General features: G+C 51.5%; 1 protein-coding gene across 2 annotated transcripts; it reads left to right on the forward strand.

Annotated features, from left to right (window-relative positions):
• The first annotated feature begins 1459 nt into the window (after positions 1-1459).
• On the forward strand, positions 1460-16595 carry DHX16 (DEAH-box helicase 16). 2 transcript variants are annotated; one of them, XM_044774948.2, is made up of 20 exons: positions 1460-1882; positions 3956-4209; positions 4307-4469; positions 4786-4842; positions 7069-7323; positions 7514-7717; positions 7799-7990; positions 8637-8747; positions 8921-9036; positions 10670-10880; positions 11050-11148; positions 11261-11413; positions 12892-13032; positions 13226-13388; positions 13491-13609; positions 13726-13793; positions 14504-14666; positions 14756-14917; positions 15202-15375; positions 16375-16595. In XM_044774948.2, exons 1-20 carry the CDS (start codon positions 1676-1678, stop codon positions 16501-16503), a joined length of 3141 nt encoding a protein of 1046 aa, XP_044630883.2. In that variant the 5' UTR covers positions 1460-1675; the 3' UTR covers positions 16504-16595. The 2 variants fall into 2 exon arrangements, with proteins under 2 accessions (XP_044630883.2, XP_070371489.1); XM_070515388.1 differs by lacking the exons at positions 1460-1882; positions 3956-4209; positions 4307-4469; positions 4786-4842 and having other exon boundaries at positions 7232-7323; positions 8932-9036.
• The last annotated feature ends 33 nt before the right edge of the window (positions 16596-16628 follow it).

Below are 16628 nucleotides of genomic sequence, written 5' to 3' on the forward strand. Positions count from 1 at the left end.
TCTTCCTCAGAAAAAAGAGGATTGGCAGCAGTTAGCTCAGGGCTAATCTTCCTCAAAAAAAAAAAAAAAAAAAAAGAACCATCCATAATTCATGGCTTTGGCTTTGTTGCCTAAGTATCGTTGTTATCCGGAGATTTTTCCCATTTCAAAGAATTTCTGTCTTCTCCAAATGTGGAAGATCTGTGTTTTACTTCTCACCAGGTCATTTATTTAAGTCTGCAGGCTAGTAAAGACACAGTTGAGTAGTTCTAGTCCTTCTACGACTACAGGATGCTCCTCTCAGCCTAGTCAGAAGAGCCTCCCCTTCACCAAAACCAAAATGTATTAGACAAATCCATCTTAAACATATGCCAAAGGTCCTTAATTTACTAGCAAGGGAACAAGCAAGGTGTCAAAAGAAGGAGCCAGTTCAGAGAGGCTGTGGGCATGGAGGAAAACAGAATGCTTACATTCGTAGCTAATTAGGTAAACCTAATCAGTTGTGACCCAGGAGAGCAGAGGCAGGAAGCTCTGAGATGCCAGGGGTGCCCAAAGTCCGTCTCAGAAAACAATGCACCCAAGAAGTCAATGATATGGAGCTACCTGTGGCTGTTCATTGGAACAACAATGTTTCATTTCCCAGCAGTAGTGTCTGATAAGTCCAATTAATCATAAAAGCATGAAGCAGAGCCAAACAGGTCAGACAGCAGAGAGTCAAGTAACAAGGTCTGCTTATTTTTATTTATTTGTTTTTCCTTCTTCTCCCCAAAGCTCCCCAGTACATAGTTGTATATTCTAATTATAGGTCTTCCCGGTTGTGCTATGTGGGATGCGGCCTCAGCATGGCTTGATGAGCAGTGCAATGTCCACTACGGCCATCTGAACTGGCAAAACCCCGGCCGCTGAAGCAGAGCGTGGGAACTTAACCACTCTGCCACCACCAGCTCCAGTTGGAGATCTTTTGAAACAACTTTCTGACACAGCACCAAGAAAAGAGGGCCCCTTTGTTTTTTCCCCAGATCCCAACTTCCTACCTGGAGGTCCTCGCCTATGCGTAACCTGTATTCACCCCTGCTTCAGGTGCCAGTCCTAGCAAACGTCACTCCTGATCAGCATGGGCTAATCTTTAATAAGGGTGGACCTGATCTTCTGATTTGAAATGGAATCCCCTCGCAACACAACCACACCTTGCATTATTTTTGGCTCCAGAGAAGTTACAGGTTTTATTTATTATGTATCTTGCCTCCCCCCACCCCCTGCAATGTAAATTCGGTAAGGGATTTTTGTCTGGTTTGTTCTTTGCTAAATCCCTAGCAACGAAAATTGTGCCTAGCACACATTAGGCTCTCACTATTAGTTGAATGAATGATGAAACTCCCACGAACTGACCAACAGGAGGCGACAGAGATTCGTTAGGGGTGGAAACGAAATTGTTTCACCGCGAGCTTCAGATACGATTCCGCGAGGTTTGAACTCGCTCGGCCACCGTAGTGCTTAGGCCGGAAAGGGGCGGCCGCTTCCGGCCTCCGCGGTCAGGGAAGACGGCTTTGAGGTGTCGGAAACCGAACCCCGAGGTCCTAAGGCAGCTCCCCTGAGGAGCTGAGGCTCCAGCCCAGGGCTCCAGGCCTCGGACCGGCCTGGCCGCCAGGGCGGCTGCTGGAGCCACCCCAGGGCCGGGAACAGAGCGTGGGTCGACATGGCGACGCCGGCGGGGCTGGAGCGCTGGGTGCAGGACGAGCTGCACTCGGTGCTGGGCCTGAGCGAGCGGCACGTGGCCCAGTTCCTCATCGGAACCGCGCAGCGCTGCGCCTCGGCCGAGGAGTTCGTGCAGCGCCTGCGGGACACTGATACACTGGACCTCAGCGGGCCGGCCCGGGACTTCGCGCTGAGACTCTGGAACAAGGTGTCGGGAGGGGTGGGGCGCGGCTGGGGCGGGGCCCAGCGTGGGAACCACGGGAGAGGAGGTGGAGCAGGGGAGGGGCCCAGGTTATTTTGTCCAGGTGAGGCTGGGGTAACTGTCCTTTGGGGAGTTAAGTCAGCTCAGTTAGCAAGCATTTATCCTTTGTCCGTTGTCGTCTGGATCCTGTGCTAGGCGCTGGACGTCCAGCTTAAGGGAGGAGACCTAGGAGGGCTTAAGTGTGCTAGGTTAAGTGCTATAGAGCAGTGTTTCTCGAACTCTAACGTGCATACGATTCATCCAGGGCCCTTGTTAAAATGCAGGTTCCGGAGCCGACCCCGGAGCCGAGTGGTTAAGTTCGCGCGCTCGGCTTCGGTGGCCCAGGGTTTCGCCGGTTAGGATCCCGGGCGGAGACCTAGCATCTCTTGTCAAGCCATGCTGAGGCGGCGTCCCACATAGCAGAACTAGGAGGACCTACAACTAGAATATACAACTATGTACTGGGGGGCTTTGGAGAGAAGAAGGAGGAAAAAACAGATTGACAACAGATGTTAGCTCAGGTGCCAATCTTTAAAAAAAAAGGCAGGTTCCGATTTGGTAGGTCTGGGATGGGATCTCAGTTTCTGCATCTCTAACAAGTTTTCAGATGATGCTGATGGTCCACGGACCACCCCTTTGAATAGCCAGGCTATAGAAGAGATGTGGGGGTGGACGGACCTGTGGCCGAGTGGTTAAGTTTGCGCGCTCCGCTGCGGCGGCCCAGGGTTTCGCCGGTTTGGATCCTGGGCGCGGACATGGCACCGCTAGTCAGGCCACGTTGAGGTGGCGTCCCACATGCCACAACTAGAAGGACCTGCAACTAAGATATACAACTATGGACTAGGGGGGATTTCGGGGAGATGAAGCAGAAGAAAAAAGAAAAAGATTGGCAACAGTTATTACTCAGATGCCAATCTTTAAAAAAAAAAAAAAGATGTGCGAGAAGTGCTGTGGGAGGACCCAGGAGGTGGGGCTAGTGATCAGGAAAAGCAGGCCTGAAGACACCCTGGAATTTGTCAGGTAGAGACGGGGAACAGAGTAAAGGTATAAAAGGGGAGCTCCTGGGGCCAGCCAGGTGGCGCAGCAGTTAAGTTCGCAGGTTCGGCTTCAGTGGCCCAGGGTTCGCTGGTTTGGATCCCGGGTGCGGACATGGCACCGCTTGGCAAGCCATGCTGTGGTAGGCGTCTCACATATAGAGTAGAGGAAGATGAGCCAGTCTTCCTCAGCAAAAAGAGGAAGATTGGCAGCAGACGTTAGCTCAGGGCTAATCTTCCTCAAAATAATAATAATAAAGATACATCACAAATTCAAAAATAAAAAAATAAAATGAGTTTTAAGAAGAGGAGATATTAAAAAAAAAGGGGGGGTGGAGCTCCTGGAGGACCAGAGAGTGTATATCTTGTCTTTGTATTCCTACCACCTAAGAGTACCTTCCAGAAGAGGTGCTCAGTGAGTATATAGGAAGAGTGAGAGTGTTCAGCATGTTCAGGGGATGACAGATAGCCTAGCATGGCTGTCCCATATGGTGCTTGGTGAGGGAGATGAGATTAGAATGTAAGTGATGTGAGGGTAGGGACTTTATGTTAATCTGTTTACCAGGTTATCCCTGGAGTCTGTTAGAGTGCCAGGCCTGTGGCAGGCTTTTGCAAAATAATCCTCGTAGCAGGTCAGTCGTTGTGTAGGAATGACTTAATCATTGCGAACAGCAGAGGCTGAGCAATTGAGAATTGGGTTTGAGAATGTAAACCCCACGAAGGCTGGGATGTTTGTCTCTTTTCCCTATTTCTGTATCCCTAGCACCTAGTAAGTCCCTGGAGCATGGAACAGGATTCAGTAAACGTTTGTTAAATGAATGACTGAAAGGAAGTTCAGAAGCCGAGAGGCCCCATTTAGGCTGATGAACATGGCGTGAAGCCATGGGGAAGAGAGAGCATGAAGGCTGGCTTGAGATCAAGGCATTCCTTCAATTAAGAACAGGGCAGGTAGCTGGGCAGAGATCAGGAATTGCTGCGATTCCCTCATCTCCTCCTCCCCTGACAGGTCCCTCGGAAGGCAGTGGTGGAAAAGCCAGCTCGGGCTGCCGAGCGAGAGGCCCGAGCCCTGCTGGAGAAGAACCGATCTTATAAGTTGCTGGAAGACAGTGAGGAGAGCAGTGAGGAGACCGTGGGCAGGGCTGGGAGCAGTCTCCAGAAGAAGCGTAAAAAACGGAAACACCTCAGGAAGAAACGTCAGGAGGAGGAGGAGGAGGAAGAAGAAGAAGAAGAAGTTCCTGAGAAAGGGAAGAGAAAGACAGAGTAAGTCAGAAGCAGGATGAGAGAGGATGGGGCAAGTGGGTGACGGGATGATAAGCCTTCTGAATGCCCTTATTCACCCCTCCGGGCTGGGCTACAGGGGGAGTAAACAGCAGACAGAGAAGCCAGAGTCTGAGGATGAGTGGGAGCGGACAGAGCGAGAGCGCCTTCAGGACCTGGAGGAGCGGGATGCCTTCGCGGAGCGGGTTCGGCAGCGGGACAAGGATCGGACTCGTAATGTCCTGGAGCGGTCAGACAAGAAGGTGCCTAGGAGCAGCACGTTCTGTAAATCCCCAGGAAAATGCCTGGATCAAAGCTGAGGTTGGGTGTGATTGCAGATAGTGATCTCTGGGAATACAAGGGGCGGGCTCTAGTGGTAAGTTCATCTCTATGGTGAGAGGACCCTTCTGGCTAAGGTGACTCTGCTGAACCTGTCGCCATAGAGGTTCCTCCTTGAGAAGGGACATTTTTGTGTGTTAGGGAACATCTGAATGATCCTTGTGATTCCACAGGGGGAATGGTCGTGGGTGTGGGGGGCTTTTGGCCTCACACCCCTCCACTCTTGGTTTCTTCTTCTAGGCTTATGAAGAAGCTCAGAAGCGCCTCAAGATGGCTGAGGAAGACCGGAAAGCCATGGTGAGTCCCAGTACCCACGAAGTCAAGATCAGAAGACGAAAGAAAAGACTTTCTGATGAAGTGGTTAGGGGTAGGGAGAAGGGATACAAAGGATGCGGTGGGGATGCTGATGGGGTGTCAGGTCTCTGGAGGATGGGGTTTGGTTGACAGGAGCCTGCTGAGGATGACTTAAGTTGTAGAGAGAAGGAAGCTACCCACAAACCCTCCTTGACTCCATAGGATCAAATCACACTGTGTGTTAGTGAGGGATACGCAAGCTTTCTCTGTTCCTGAGACTTAACAAGAGGTAATCAAAAGGCAGCTAGAACGTCAAGGGGATGACTGGGGGAGAGGGGCAGGGCAGCTTTCCCACTGCCCAGGGATGTGCTCACCCTTCAGCTCGGGCGTACCGTCTCCACATACCTTCCTTCCACCTAATGCCTCTGTCCCCTGCGTGGCCTTGTGATCTTTCTCTGGTTTCCTGAATTTCCTCACTGGACAGGGGCCGAGCTCTTGTAATTCATGAACTGGACCTGTGCTGTGAGTCTAGGTAGGGTAGGCAGTTTTCTAAAGGCCTAGTCCTTCGAAATAAGGTCACACTTAGATTTCCCAAAAGAATTTCGAGATTCTTAGTGTCCTAAGAATGGCCTAGTGGCCCTTAGGTCTCTCCTGATCAATCCATCTCATGTCCCACCCCACAAAATGACTGTGGTCAGAGACTTCTGAGACATCAGTGCTAGTGTAGTGATTTATTTGCCTGAATTTAATTTTTCTTTTATTTTTCAATTATGAAAACTTTCAAACAAATAGGAAAGTTGAAAGAATAGTATAATGAACACTCATACAGACTGTTCAGATTCAAAAATTGCTAATACTGTTTGCAGTATTAGTATTGTCTATGTAAATGTGGGATTTTTTTTTCTTTCTTAACCATTTAAAAGAGTTTTAGACATCATGGCATTTTATCCCATCAGCATGTGCCTCCTAAGAATAAAGACGTTCTCTTCTAAAAGCACAGTGCCATTGTCACACCCAGGAAGATGAACAGTAATTCTCACATATCGACTAAGAACCTGTCTACAGGAAAATTTACCAGTTTGCCCAAAATGTCTTTAATAACTGCTCTTGCCAAACCAAATCCAGTCAAGTTCATCATTGCTCTTGGACTTTAGGTCTCATAAGTTTGTCTGCTTCTTTCCCTTTCTCCCTGCTCCCTCTGTCTCGTCTTGTACCGTGTCCTATATTCTGGATTTATCTGATCCTCGTCTTGTGGTGTTAAGTTCTTCTATGCCCTGTGCTTCCTTTGAAGTGGAAGTTGGCTCTAAAGCTCGCCTAGGCTCAGATTCAACAGTTGAGGCAGGAACTCTTCTTGGGTGGTGATGCGCACGTCACATGGCATCACACTGGGGACATACTACCTGGTTGTGTGCCTGTTAGTGTAGGTGTCCTTTCTACCAACAGCCTTTCATCTGAGGTTTTAGCAACCACTGATGCCCTCCTGAATCACGTATTCCAGTGGGGATTGCAAAAGGGTGATTTTTGGGTTCTGACATTCCTTCTACATTTATTGGCTAGCCTTTTCATATAAAGAAGAGCTTTTCCTCAAAAACTAGGAATAAGGTACAATTCCTTCTTAAAAGGCATGGCAAATGTTTATTTCCTTTTAATTTCTAATTTTCAGAGTAAGGAGTTTGGTGTGACAGTCACCTCACTGGTGGCAAAAGTTTTTTTCCCATTCTTTGTTTGTGTGTATGTGTGTCACATTGGACCCATGAATTTTTATTTCTCAATATTTTGTTATTGCATATCATTATTCTTTTTGATGCTTAAATTGCCCTGATTTTTTTGCCCATATTTTAAAAATTAAAAAAACCCTGTCAGGCCAAAGGAGTGTTTGATTATGGTACTCAGATTAGGTTGTGAGCGTAAACTCCATGTGAAATCTTCACAGAACAAACAAGAAAAGCCTAGCAATTAGATAGAATCAGAGCTCCCAAGGAGAGGGCATTGGGTTTTGCCACTGTGGTAGAGGAGGCTGTCAGGCTCACAGGGAAGACAGACGATGTTGCTGCAGTGGGAGGGGTCATGGTTAGAGCCGAGAAGGGCCTGAAGGATGTGGCCAGTCTTCTTCTGTCATCCACAGTGTGTCCTGAGAAGCCTGTCAGGGAATTTATCGCTCCTGCGGGTAGGGAGGGGAAGGGTTGCTGTTGTCCAAGATGAGGCTTTGACTGCCCCGTGCTGACCCAGGTCCCTGAGCTGCGGAAGAAATCGCGCCGAGAGTACCTGGCTAAGAGGGAGCGGGAGAAGCTGGAGGACCTGGAGGCCGAGCTGGCTGATGAGGAGTTCCTTTTTGGCGACGTGGAGCTGAGTCGACATGAGCAGCGGGAACTCAAATACAAACGGCGAGTGCGGGATCTGGCCCGAGAGTACCGGGCAGCCGGGGAGCAGGAGAAGCTGGAGGCCACCAATCGCTACCACATGCCCGAGGAGACCCGAGGACAGGTGAGGTGAAGGGGCATCTCCTTCAGCTCTGGTCCCAAAGCTGAGGGGAGGGAAGGCTTCAGGACATGGGCAGTGCCTGGGCTGCCCCCTTCCTTGTCTTGCCTTTCCCAGTGGGTGGTGGGTAGTGACTGGGGGTAGAGGACTGGGTGGAGAGGGCAGCCTTTGTCTTCATGTGCCCTTCTCTCCACAGCCAGCACGAGCTGTGGATCTAGTGGAGGAGGAATCGGGCGCCCCTGGGGAGGAGCAGCGGCGCTGGGAGGAGGCCCGGCTTGGGGCAGCATCCCTGAAGTTTGGGGCCCGAGATGCTGCCTCTCAGGAGCCCAAGTATCAGCTGGTGTTGGAGGAAGAGGAGACCATCGAGTTTGTCCGGGCCACTCAGCTCCAGGGTGACGAGGTGAGGGGAAGAGCTCTGGGACACTCTGAGGAGGATTAGGAGCTGGCCCTGAAGCTCACGACCCCTCTTTCGCTCTCTTAGGAGCCGTCAGCTCCACCCCCTCCAACCCAGGCCCAGCAGAAGGAGTCCATCCAGGCTGTCCGCCGCAGCCTCCCCGTGTTCCCATTCCGAGAGGAGCTCCTGGCTGCTATTGCTAATCATCAGGTCCTCATCATCGAAGGCGAGACAGGCTCCGGGAAGACCACCCAAATCCCGCAGTATCTGTTTGAGGAGGTATGGCATTCTTACCCTCCAGGCTGCGGGGGGTACCGGCCCTTGGCAGGTGGTCCTGTCCGAGCTCCTTTACCTGATATTTTGAATAGTCGCTTACCTTTTCCACTTTAGTTGTTTGGTCTTTTCCACTAGATTGTGAGGTTCTTGAGAATACAGACCATACCGTTTTTCACATTTCTGTTCTCACTTGCTGCCACTGTGTCCATCCTGGCAGGCAGTCGGTGCGTTCATGTTGAACAGGACGTGTAGATGGACAGATGGTAGGGTGTGTGTGAACCGCTTGGCCTCTGCTCCTCTGCAGGGCCAAAGAATGAGGAGTGAAAGGACTCACTTTCCTGCTTTGTTACCTTCCTTTGTTCCTCATTGCTTCTGGGTCTGCCCCAGCTGGTCTGTCCTTTTCCAGCTAAATCTGGCTGAGCCCTGAACCTGGTTACCCAAAGGGCTGGACTGCCAGGGCTGGCTGAGGTCCCCCTTGAGGCCCCTGGGTCTGCCATCCTATCCGTTTGCCCTTCTTGTCTGTTTTTAGCTCCTATCTTTTTCCTCCTTTCCCCCTGCCCTGCATTTACAGCTTCTTCCTCTCAATTGTCCTGGGCCCCAGGGGCATATATAGCAAAGGGCAAACCTCTTCTTTCTCCTTGTCATTCAGGGTTACACAAAGAAGGGTATGAAGATTGCCTGCACCCAGCCCCGGAGAGTGGCAGCCATGAGTGTGGCCGCCCGAGTGGCGCGGGAGATGGGTGTGAAGCTTGGCAATGAGGTGAGATCTGTGGGGCCTGAGGGGCAAGGGAAGCCCTAGGGTCAGGGACTCAGCCCACACTGCCCTCAGAGCCCCACACCACAGGTCCAGGCACTGGCCCCTTGTCCCCAAGCCCTGCCCTCCCTTCAGGGATATACCAGCCCACTCTCGATTGCTAATGGCCCACTTGGCAGGTTGGCTACAGCATCCGTTTTGAGGACTGCACATCAGAGCGAACTGTCCTCCGCTACATGACAGACGGGATGCTTCTCCGAGAGTTCCTGTCTGAGCCTGACCTTGCGAGTTACAGGTATGCACAGGGTCCCTGTCTCCCATGGGAGAGCCACCCGCTTTCTCTTTCCCTGGGTCTGCTGCCCTCCTCCCTCTAGTACCTTCTTGTATCTCTTATAATCTCTGGCCTTTGTCTCCTTTCTTCCCACCCAGCCAGTTTGGCCATTGTCTTCTGATTAATCAAGCAGTTCGTGAATCATTGTGGTTCAGAGGGTCCTAGAACTGATCTCCAGGACCATGGAGAGGAGGCCGCAAGTAGAAGAGACTGCAGAGAAAGTCTGTCCCTCCCTCCCAGTGTTTCCAGAGTTTAGAAAAAAACCAGGATGGTAGTGTGGTGCTGTGAGGACTTGAAAAGCCATGTGAAGAACACTTGAAGAAACTTAGAATGTTCAGCTCAAAGGGGAGAGACTCAGGGGAGACATGCCGGTTCCCTCTAAATATGTGAAGGGCTGTTACATGGACAAAGAGATCAGACTTGTTCTGTGTGACTCCAGAGAGCACAACTAGGGACCATGGGGAGGTTACAGGGAGATGGATTTCAACTCAATACCAAGAAGCCATAGAGTGGCAGAGATTATAGGTGCTGCCAGAGGGCTCAGATCCTGGCTTTTGTGCCTCTGGCTCAAGTCTTGGGGTGGCTTGGCCTATGAATAGTGAGTTCTCAGTGCTGGCATGGGCCAAGCAGAGGTTGGCTGAGCATGTATTGAGGGGGAGAAGGGATTCATGTGTGGGATGGGGTGGGGTCAGGCCAGCTGAGCAGTACGTGCCTTTTCAGCTCTTAGAAGCTGTGGGTTTCTGGTCCTAGAAGATCACAGTGATGGAAGAGCTATGACTTGATCCTTCCCATCCCTTGCAAAAAATCTATGAGAACCCATGGGAGGCTAGCTAATGCAAGAGTGATTGGGATATGGGGTTTTCTCATCAAGCCAGCTTGCTTTGTGAAACGGCTGGGGAACTTCATCATCATGGTCAGGGTTAGGCACAAAGGGTTAAGGTTGGGGGTGAGCTCCTCTGGGTTTGGAGCCACCCAGAAATCCAAAGACTGGAGCAAGGAGAAGGAAGGTGACACACACATAACTAAGTTAGGAGACCATGAAGTCTGCAGAGTCCTCTAAGGTCAGGGTAGAAAGGCTCACCCAACCCCTCTCTCCAGAAGGAGGCAGCAGGGCCAACAGGGATGTGCAGCAGTCCCACAGGACCTTGGGAGCTTCTGGGCTGTTCAAATCTTGGTGGCTCAGGTCTCTCTCTTCATTCCCAGCCAGTCTGGGGGGCCCAGCCTTATTTAAAGAGACCTTGCCCTTATTTTTTTCCCCCTTTAAAACAGATACTCTTACTTCTACTGAGTCTAGCAGACTCTTGACTCTGATCGAGAGGGGATGTCTGACTTGTTCTGGCCTCGGCTTCTAACCTCCAGATCTTGGCTGCTGTTGTTTGCCCAGGCTGGGATAGGCTGCAGACCACAGGGCCCTGGCCTTCTCTAACTTTCTGTTGGTCTTACTTAACTGAGCTGATTGGCTTCTCTTTGGAGCCCCCTCCTCCACATTCATCTTGGGCTCTTTGCTTCCATCCATCCCCTCATCCAGGGGACCCTAGTGTCCATTCCTGCATTGCCCAGCTCTCCTTGCTCACTGCTTCCCCCGTTCCTTCCCCAGCGTGGTGATGGTGGATGAGGCTCATGAACGGACCCTACACACAGACATTCTCTTTGGGTTGATCAAGGATGTTGCTCGCTTCCGACCTGAGCTCAAGGTCCTGGTGGCTTCAGCCACACTGGACACTGCCCGTTTTTCCACCTTCTTTGATGATGCCCCTGTCTTCCGAATCCCTGGACGCAGGTTTCCAGTTGACATCTTCTATACCAAGGTGCCCTCTCGGAGGGTGGGCTTAAGTGTGAGACAGTGGAGCTGGGGCCTTTGGAGGAGATTGTCCAAAGAGGGAAGGGGGAAGCGGAGAGTCCATAGGGGCACTGGGAGGAGAGGAAGAGGTTTGCCTGAGTAGGTGGCCTTCCTGTGAGCCCTCGCCTCCTCCCCAGGCTCCAGAGGCTGACTACCTGGAAGCCTGTGTAGTGTCGGTGCTGCAGATCCATGTGACCCAGCCCCCTGGGGATATCCTGGTGTTCCTGACAGGACAGGTACGTGATGTAGGGGGAGGGGAGATAATATGTGTATCCCAGGGGAAGACGGCTGGTGGGTCTGCCTTCTGTGACTCTGGGACCCCCGCTGCTCTCCCCACCCTAAATCCAGGAGGAGATCGAGGCTGCCTGTGAGATGCTCCAGGATCGCTGCCGCCGCCTGGGCTCCAAAATCCGGGAACTCCTGGTGCTGCCCATCTATGCCAACCTGCCTTCTGACATGCAAGCTCGTATCTTCCAGCCCACGCCCCCTGGGGCACGGAAGGTCAGTTGGAGAAACCCACATTCTTCACCCCTCTAGTTCGCACAACTAGTAGTGAAAAAGAAAGTATGTGCCTGCCCTGTGCAAGGTGTGTCTTGGGCACTGCTGCAGCTACAAGGCTGAGTAGCAGTCAGTCCCTCGCCTCTGGAGCTGGAGAGAGAGGATGAATGTGGTATGAACCGGGAGAGCCAAATGCATGGTTGGGAAAGTAAGCACCGTAGAGATGCAGAGGAGAAGGGAAGCCCTTGGTGTGCTGGGAGGTTGGATTTGATCTGGACCTCTACGAAAAGTGGTGGGGGTATCAGAGGAAGGCCTAAGGTATGTTTGAGGTCAGAGTGTAATCTAGAAGGCTCAGTGGAAGGTTCACCCGGTGACGGAGGAGAGAGGCTAAAAACAATTTTGGCCTGAGATTAGGGAGGGCCTTTGATGACAGGTGGACGAGTTTGTACTTCAGATGACTGAGTGACAATTAAAGGGTTTTGAGCAAAGATGTAACTTTCATTTGACAAATATTTAATAAGTTCCTCCCACGGGCCAGGTACTGTTCTAGGGGATGAGGATACAGTGGTGAACAAAACAGAGTCCCTAGCCTCACAGACCTTACAGTCTAATCTAAGTGAGGAGACAATGGACATCTTAATGCATAATGTCCATTTGTGACAAATGCTGGGAAGAGATACAGTGCAGCACAGGAAGGTGGAGACTGACTGTGGGGAGTGGAGTGAGGAATGACAGGAAGGTATTTTCCTTGGGGTATAGGGAAGGCCTCTCCCTCTCCTGTACGGTGAACATAAAGCCATAAAGCCAAGGCCTGAACCAGGGAGGCAGGGAGCCAGGCTGATATCTGGGAGAAGAGTGCACCCAGCAGAAGGAACAGCTCTTGCGGAGACACTGAGTGAGGCGTGCGCTCAGACCTGCCAGGGAGCAGCAGCTTGCAGGAGTGGAGCGAGGGAGCCAGTCATGCTAGGAGATGAGATCAGAAACATAGCCAGGGGCTAGATGATTCAGGGCTTTAAGGGACTTGGATACAATTCTCTAGCAGGATGGGAAGCCACTGAAGGATGAGGGGAGTGATGTGACAGGTTTACATTTTAAAAGGACCGTTCTGGATGCCATGTAACCAGGGCTAGGAGTAGAAGTAGGGAGACTCCTTAGGAGGCTGTTGCAGGAAGAAATGTGTGAAGGTGAATATGAAAGTGGTGGTGGGGAAGACAGGGGCAGGAACCTGGCTACCCCATCTCCCATCTCTGGAAAAAACCCTAAGTCCTCTCCTCCATTTCCTTTCCACCTTATGCCCCTGCTGATCCCTACTTCTCCCTCTCCTTCTGCTGGTCTAGTCCCCCTCTCCTGCCTTTGGACACTAATCCCCTTAGCTCTTGCCCCTTACCTGTACCTGCTTCTCTCCTCCCGATCTTCCAGGATTACTTTTTCTAGGTAACTAGGTGGGCGGGGTCTCTGGGTGACTGTATCCTCTCACTCAGGTGGTTGTGGCAACAAACATCGCCGAGACATCGCTCACCATTGAGGGCATCATTTACGTGCTGGATCCAGGGTTCTGTAAGCAGAAGAGCTACAACCCCCGCACAGGCATGGAATCGCTCACTGTCACACCCTGCAGCAAGGTCAGCAGGGTCTCCATGAGGGGAGGGGGGAGTGGAATCAGCCTACAGGAAGGTCCAACTCAGAAGCCTACGAGGGCTTCTTAGGGAATGGGGGCTAAGCAGTCTACATCCTCCCAGATTTCTTGTGTAAATACTACCCTTTCTCTTTTCCTTAACTCAGTTGTCAGCCAGCTTGCCTCTTCTTTGTTTCCAGGCCTCAGCCAATCAGCGAGCTGGTCGGGCAGGTCGGGTGGCTGCTGGGAAGTGCTTCCGCCTGTATACCGCCTGGGCCTATCAGCATGAGCTGGAGGAAACCACAGTGCCCGAGATCCAGAGGACCAGCCTGGGCAATGTCGTGTTGCTGCTCAAGAGCTTGGGTGATTGGGGTCCCCTGTCCCCCTGAGAGAGGAGGGAGGTGGGGCTGGAGTCACTGGTCCTTGTGAAGGGACTCTGTTCTACCCTGTAACATCTTTCTCCAGGGATCCATGACCTAATGCACTTTGATTTCCTGGACCCGCCACCATATGAGACCCTGCTGCTGGCTTTGGAGCAGCTGTACGCTCTGGGAGCTCTCAACCACTTGGGGGAGCTCACCACGGTGAGGTGGGAGGGCAGCGGGCTGGGGCAGGGTGAAGGAGTCGGGGTGACCCCTTGAGTGGTGGAGGGACACCTGAGGGACAACTGGCTTCAACTCACTCTCTTTCCTCTCCTTAGTCTGGTCGAAAGATGGCAGAGCTGCCAGTGGACCCCATGCTGTCTAAAATGATCTTGGCCTCTGAGAAGTAAGCCCCCCAGTCTGGCCGGGTCCCCAGCACAAACTGGCCATGCCTCCTCCTGTCTCTGGTGCTTTCCTTGCTCTTTTTCCCTCTGCCACAGTATTCTTTAACAAATAATAAGTTACTACAAAACTCTTATTGCCCCTTTTGAGGCCCGTAAATGTCAGTAAGACACTGTCCTGTCCTTGATCATGATATCAAATGGCTAAGATTGACAAACAGAAAATTTGGGGGCATGGGTGAAAGTGGAGGATTTTCCATCTGCGAGGAGCGCTGGGTGAGGGCTGGTTTGGGGACTCACTTATTTCTAAGGTTTCACACTGGAACATTTAGATGTAACTGTGGAGAGACCACCTTTAAATGCCATTCCTCTCCCGTGGTTGAGGGTCAGAGGTCATTACGTGAGCTTAAAGAACTGCTGTCTTTCTGCAATGCACCTACCACACACTTTCCTACTGCAGAAGCCGTGGAGTGCTCAGTGCTTCCCTGCCGCCGCCTCCGTGGATATGCCTGCTCTCTAACTGCTTCGTCTATGGTCCCCACCTCCTTGACCCCCATACTGCTGGCACTGCTATCAAATCTGTCTGCTCTGATTTGTAGCCATTATCCCAGCCAGCATCCCCCACGGGAGGACACACCCATCACCTTCCCCCCTGCGTGTGTCTGTTCCGATGTGTCTTGCTTTGAAATCTCATGTTTTTCCCTTCCTGCCCCAGATACAGCTGTTCAGAGGAGATCCTGACGGTGGCTGCCATGCTCTCTGTCAACAATTCCATCTTCTACCGACCCAAGGACAAGGTCGTCCATGCTGATAATGCGCGTGTCAACTTCTTCCTCCCTGGTGGGGACCATCTGGTTCTGCTAAACGTTTATACACAGGTCACTGGGCTTGGGTGAGTGGGAATGAGGGAAACATGGGGGACTCTGGTCCTTCTCTATACGTAACCCTCACCCCCTTGTCTTCACAGTGGGCTGAGAGTGGTTACTCTTCTCAGTGGTGCTATGAGAATTTTGTACAGTTCAGATCAATGCGCCGAGCCCGGGATGTACGGGAACAGCTGGAGGGGCTCTTGGAACGCGTGGAAGTTGGTCTCAGTTCCTGCCAGGGGGACTATATCCGTGTACGCAAGGTCAGTGTTTTAGTCTACTGCTGCCCACCCAGTGTCTCCCAGGGAGCAAGCTTCTCTGGGGGTCTGCAGCCATTCCACCAGCCTGAGTGTGCCCTCCTCCACTGTGGAAGGTGTGCTGCCCCCATGCTTTCTTCCCCGGACCACTGAAGGCCCCTTCTCAGGGGGTTCTTCATGCATTCTGTACCTTTCTGGTTCTCCAGAAGCCTGAACTCAGAAGGTAGTGAGTGCTGAGGGTCCCTGGATGTCTGGCTTTCCCATTGACTTTCTCTCCTGCCTGCCCCTAGGCCATCACTGCTGGTTACTTTTACCACACAGCGCGGTTGACTCGCAGCGGCTATCGCACAGTGAAACAGCAGCAGACAGTGTTCATCCATCCCAACTCCTCCCTCTTTGAGGAACAGCCACGCTGGCTGCTCTACCATGAACTTGTCTTGACCACCAAGGAGTTCATGAGACAGGTGAGGGGACCATCCCCTGCCTAGGCAGTGGAAATTGTACAGGGGGATGGTATCCTGGTAAGCTAAGAACCCAGGTTCATGTTGCTGGAACTGGCAGAGAAACAGGAAAACACATTGGCTTAAGGTAGGATAAAACAGAAAGACACCTTTTTTTTTTTGGAGGAAGATTATCCCTGAGCTAACTACTGCCAGTCCTTTTTGCTGAGGAAGACTGGCCCTGAGCTAACACGTGTGCCCATTTTCCTCTACTGTATATGTGGACGCCTACCACAGCATGGCTTTTGCCAAGCGGTGCCATGTCCGCGCCCAGGATCCAAACCGGCGAACCCCGGGCCACCGAGAAGTGGAACGTTCGAACTTTTTTTTTTTTAAAGATTTTATTTTTTTCCTTTTTCTCCCCAAAGCCCCCCAGTACATAGTTGTATATTCTTCGTTGTGGGTCCTTCTAGTTGTGGCATGTGGGACGCTGCCTCAGCGTGGCCTGATGAGCAGTGCCATGTCCGCGCCCAGGATTCGAACCAACGAAAACACTGGGCCGCCTGCAGCAGAGTGCGCGAACTTAACCACTCGGCCACGGGGCCAGCCCCGGAACGTTCGAACTTTTAACCGCTGCACTACACCAGGCCGGCCCCAAGACATCCTTTCTAACAGCTGTCTCAGCACCTACAAAGATCTGAGAACTGTATATTCATTCAATTATTTGAATGCCTGTTGCCTCAGTGTTTCAGGTGCTGAGGTGATAATGGTGAACAAAGCAGAGGTGGTCTCTGTCCTCTGTGTACTTTAGCCTTTACATTCAGGCTTTTTTTCAGGATAGCTTACTTGGGGTCTTGAATACTCGTAGAGGTGTGTCTGTCCTTGGGGTATATAGTAATAGAGCCAGGCACCTTTTCTCCTAGGCCTGCAGTCAAAGGGGAGAGAACTTTTTTTGATCACACACACGTGAGGATCTAGGGTGGACAGAAGGGAACTCTACTGACCTTTTCTCTCCCCTTCTAGGTACTGGAGATTGAGAGCAGTTGGCTTCTGGAGGTGGCTCCCCACTATTATAAGGCCAAGGAGCTAGAAGATCCCCATGCTAAGAAAATGCCCAAAAAAATAGGCAAGACACGGGAAGAGCTAGGGTAAAGAGAAGGGGACATAAAACAGAACCTGACACCAGCTCCTTTTCCTTCTGTACATTATTTAATATCTATTAATAAAAATATTTTTGGAATAAAGCTTGTGGGAACTTTTAGGATCCAGAGAAACTG

The sequence above is a fragment of the Equus asinus genome, chromosome 8 (assembly GCF_041296235.1).
Source record: "Equus asinus isolate D_3611 breed Donkey chromosome 8, EquAss-T2T_v2, whole genome shotgun sequence".
NCBI classification, from domain to species: Eukaryota; Metazoa; Chordata; class Mammalia; order Perissodactyla; family Equidae; genus Equus; species Equus asinus.

Coding starts and splice junctions, on each gene's coding strand:
- DHX16 (XM_044774948.2), top strand. CDS start 1,676: ATGGCGACGCCGGCGGGGCTGGAGCGCTGGGTGCAGGACGAGCTGCAC. Junction 4,843..7,068: donor AGGAAGACCGGAAAGCCATG/GTGAGTCCCAGT, acceptor GTGCTGACCCAG/GTCCCTGAGCTGCGGAAGAA. Junction 7,718..7,798: donor CTCAGCTCCAGGGTGACGAG/GTGAGGGGAAGA, acceptor TCGCTCTCTTAG/GAGCCGTCAGCTCCACCCCC.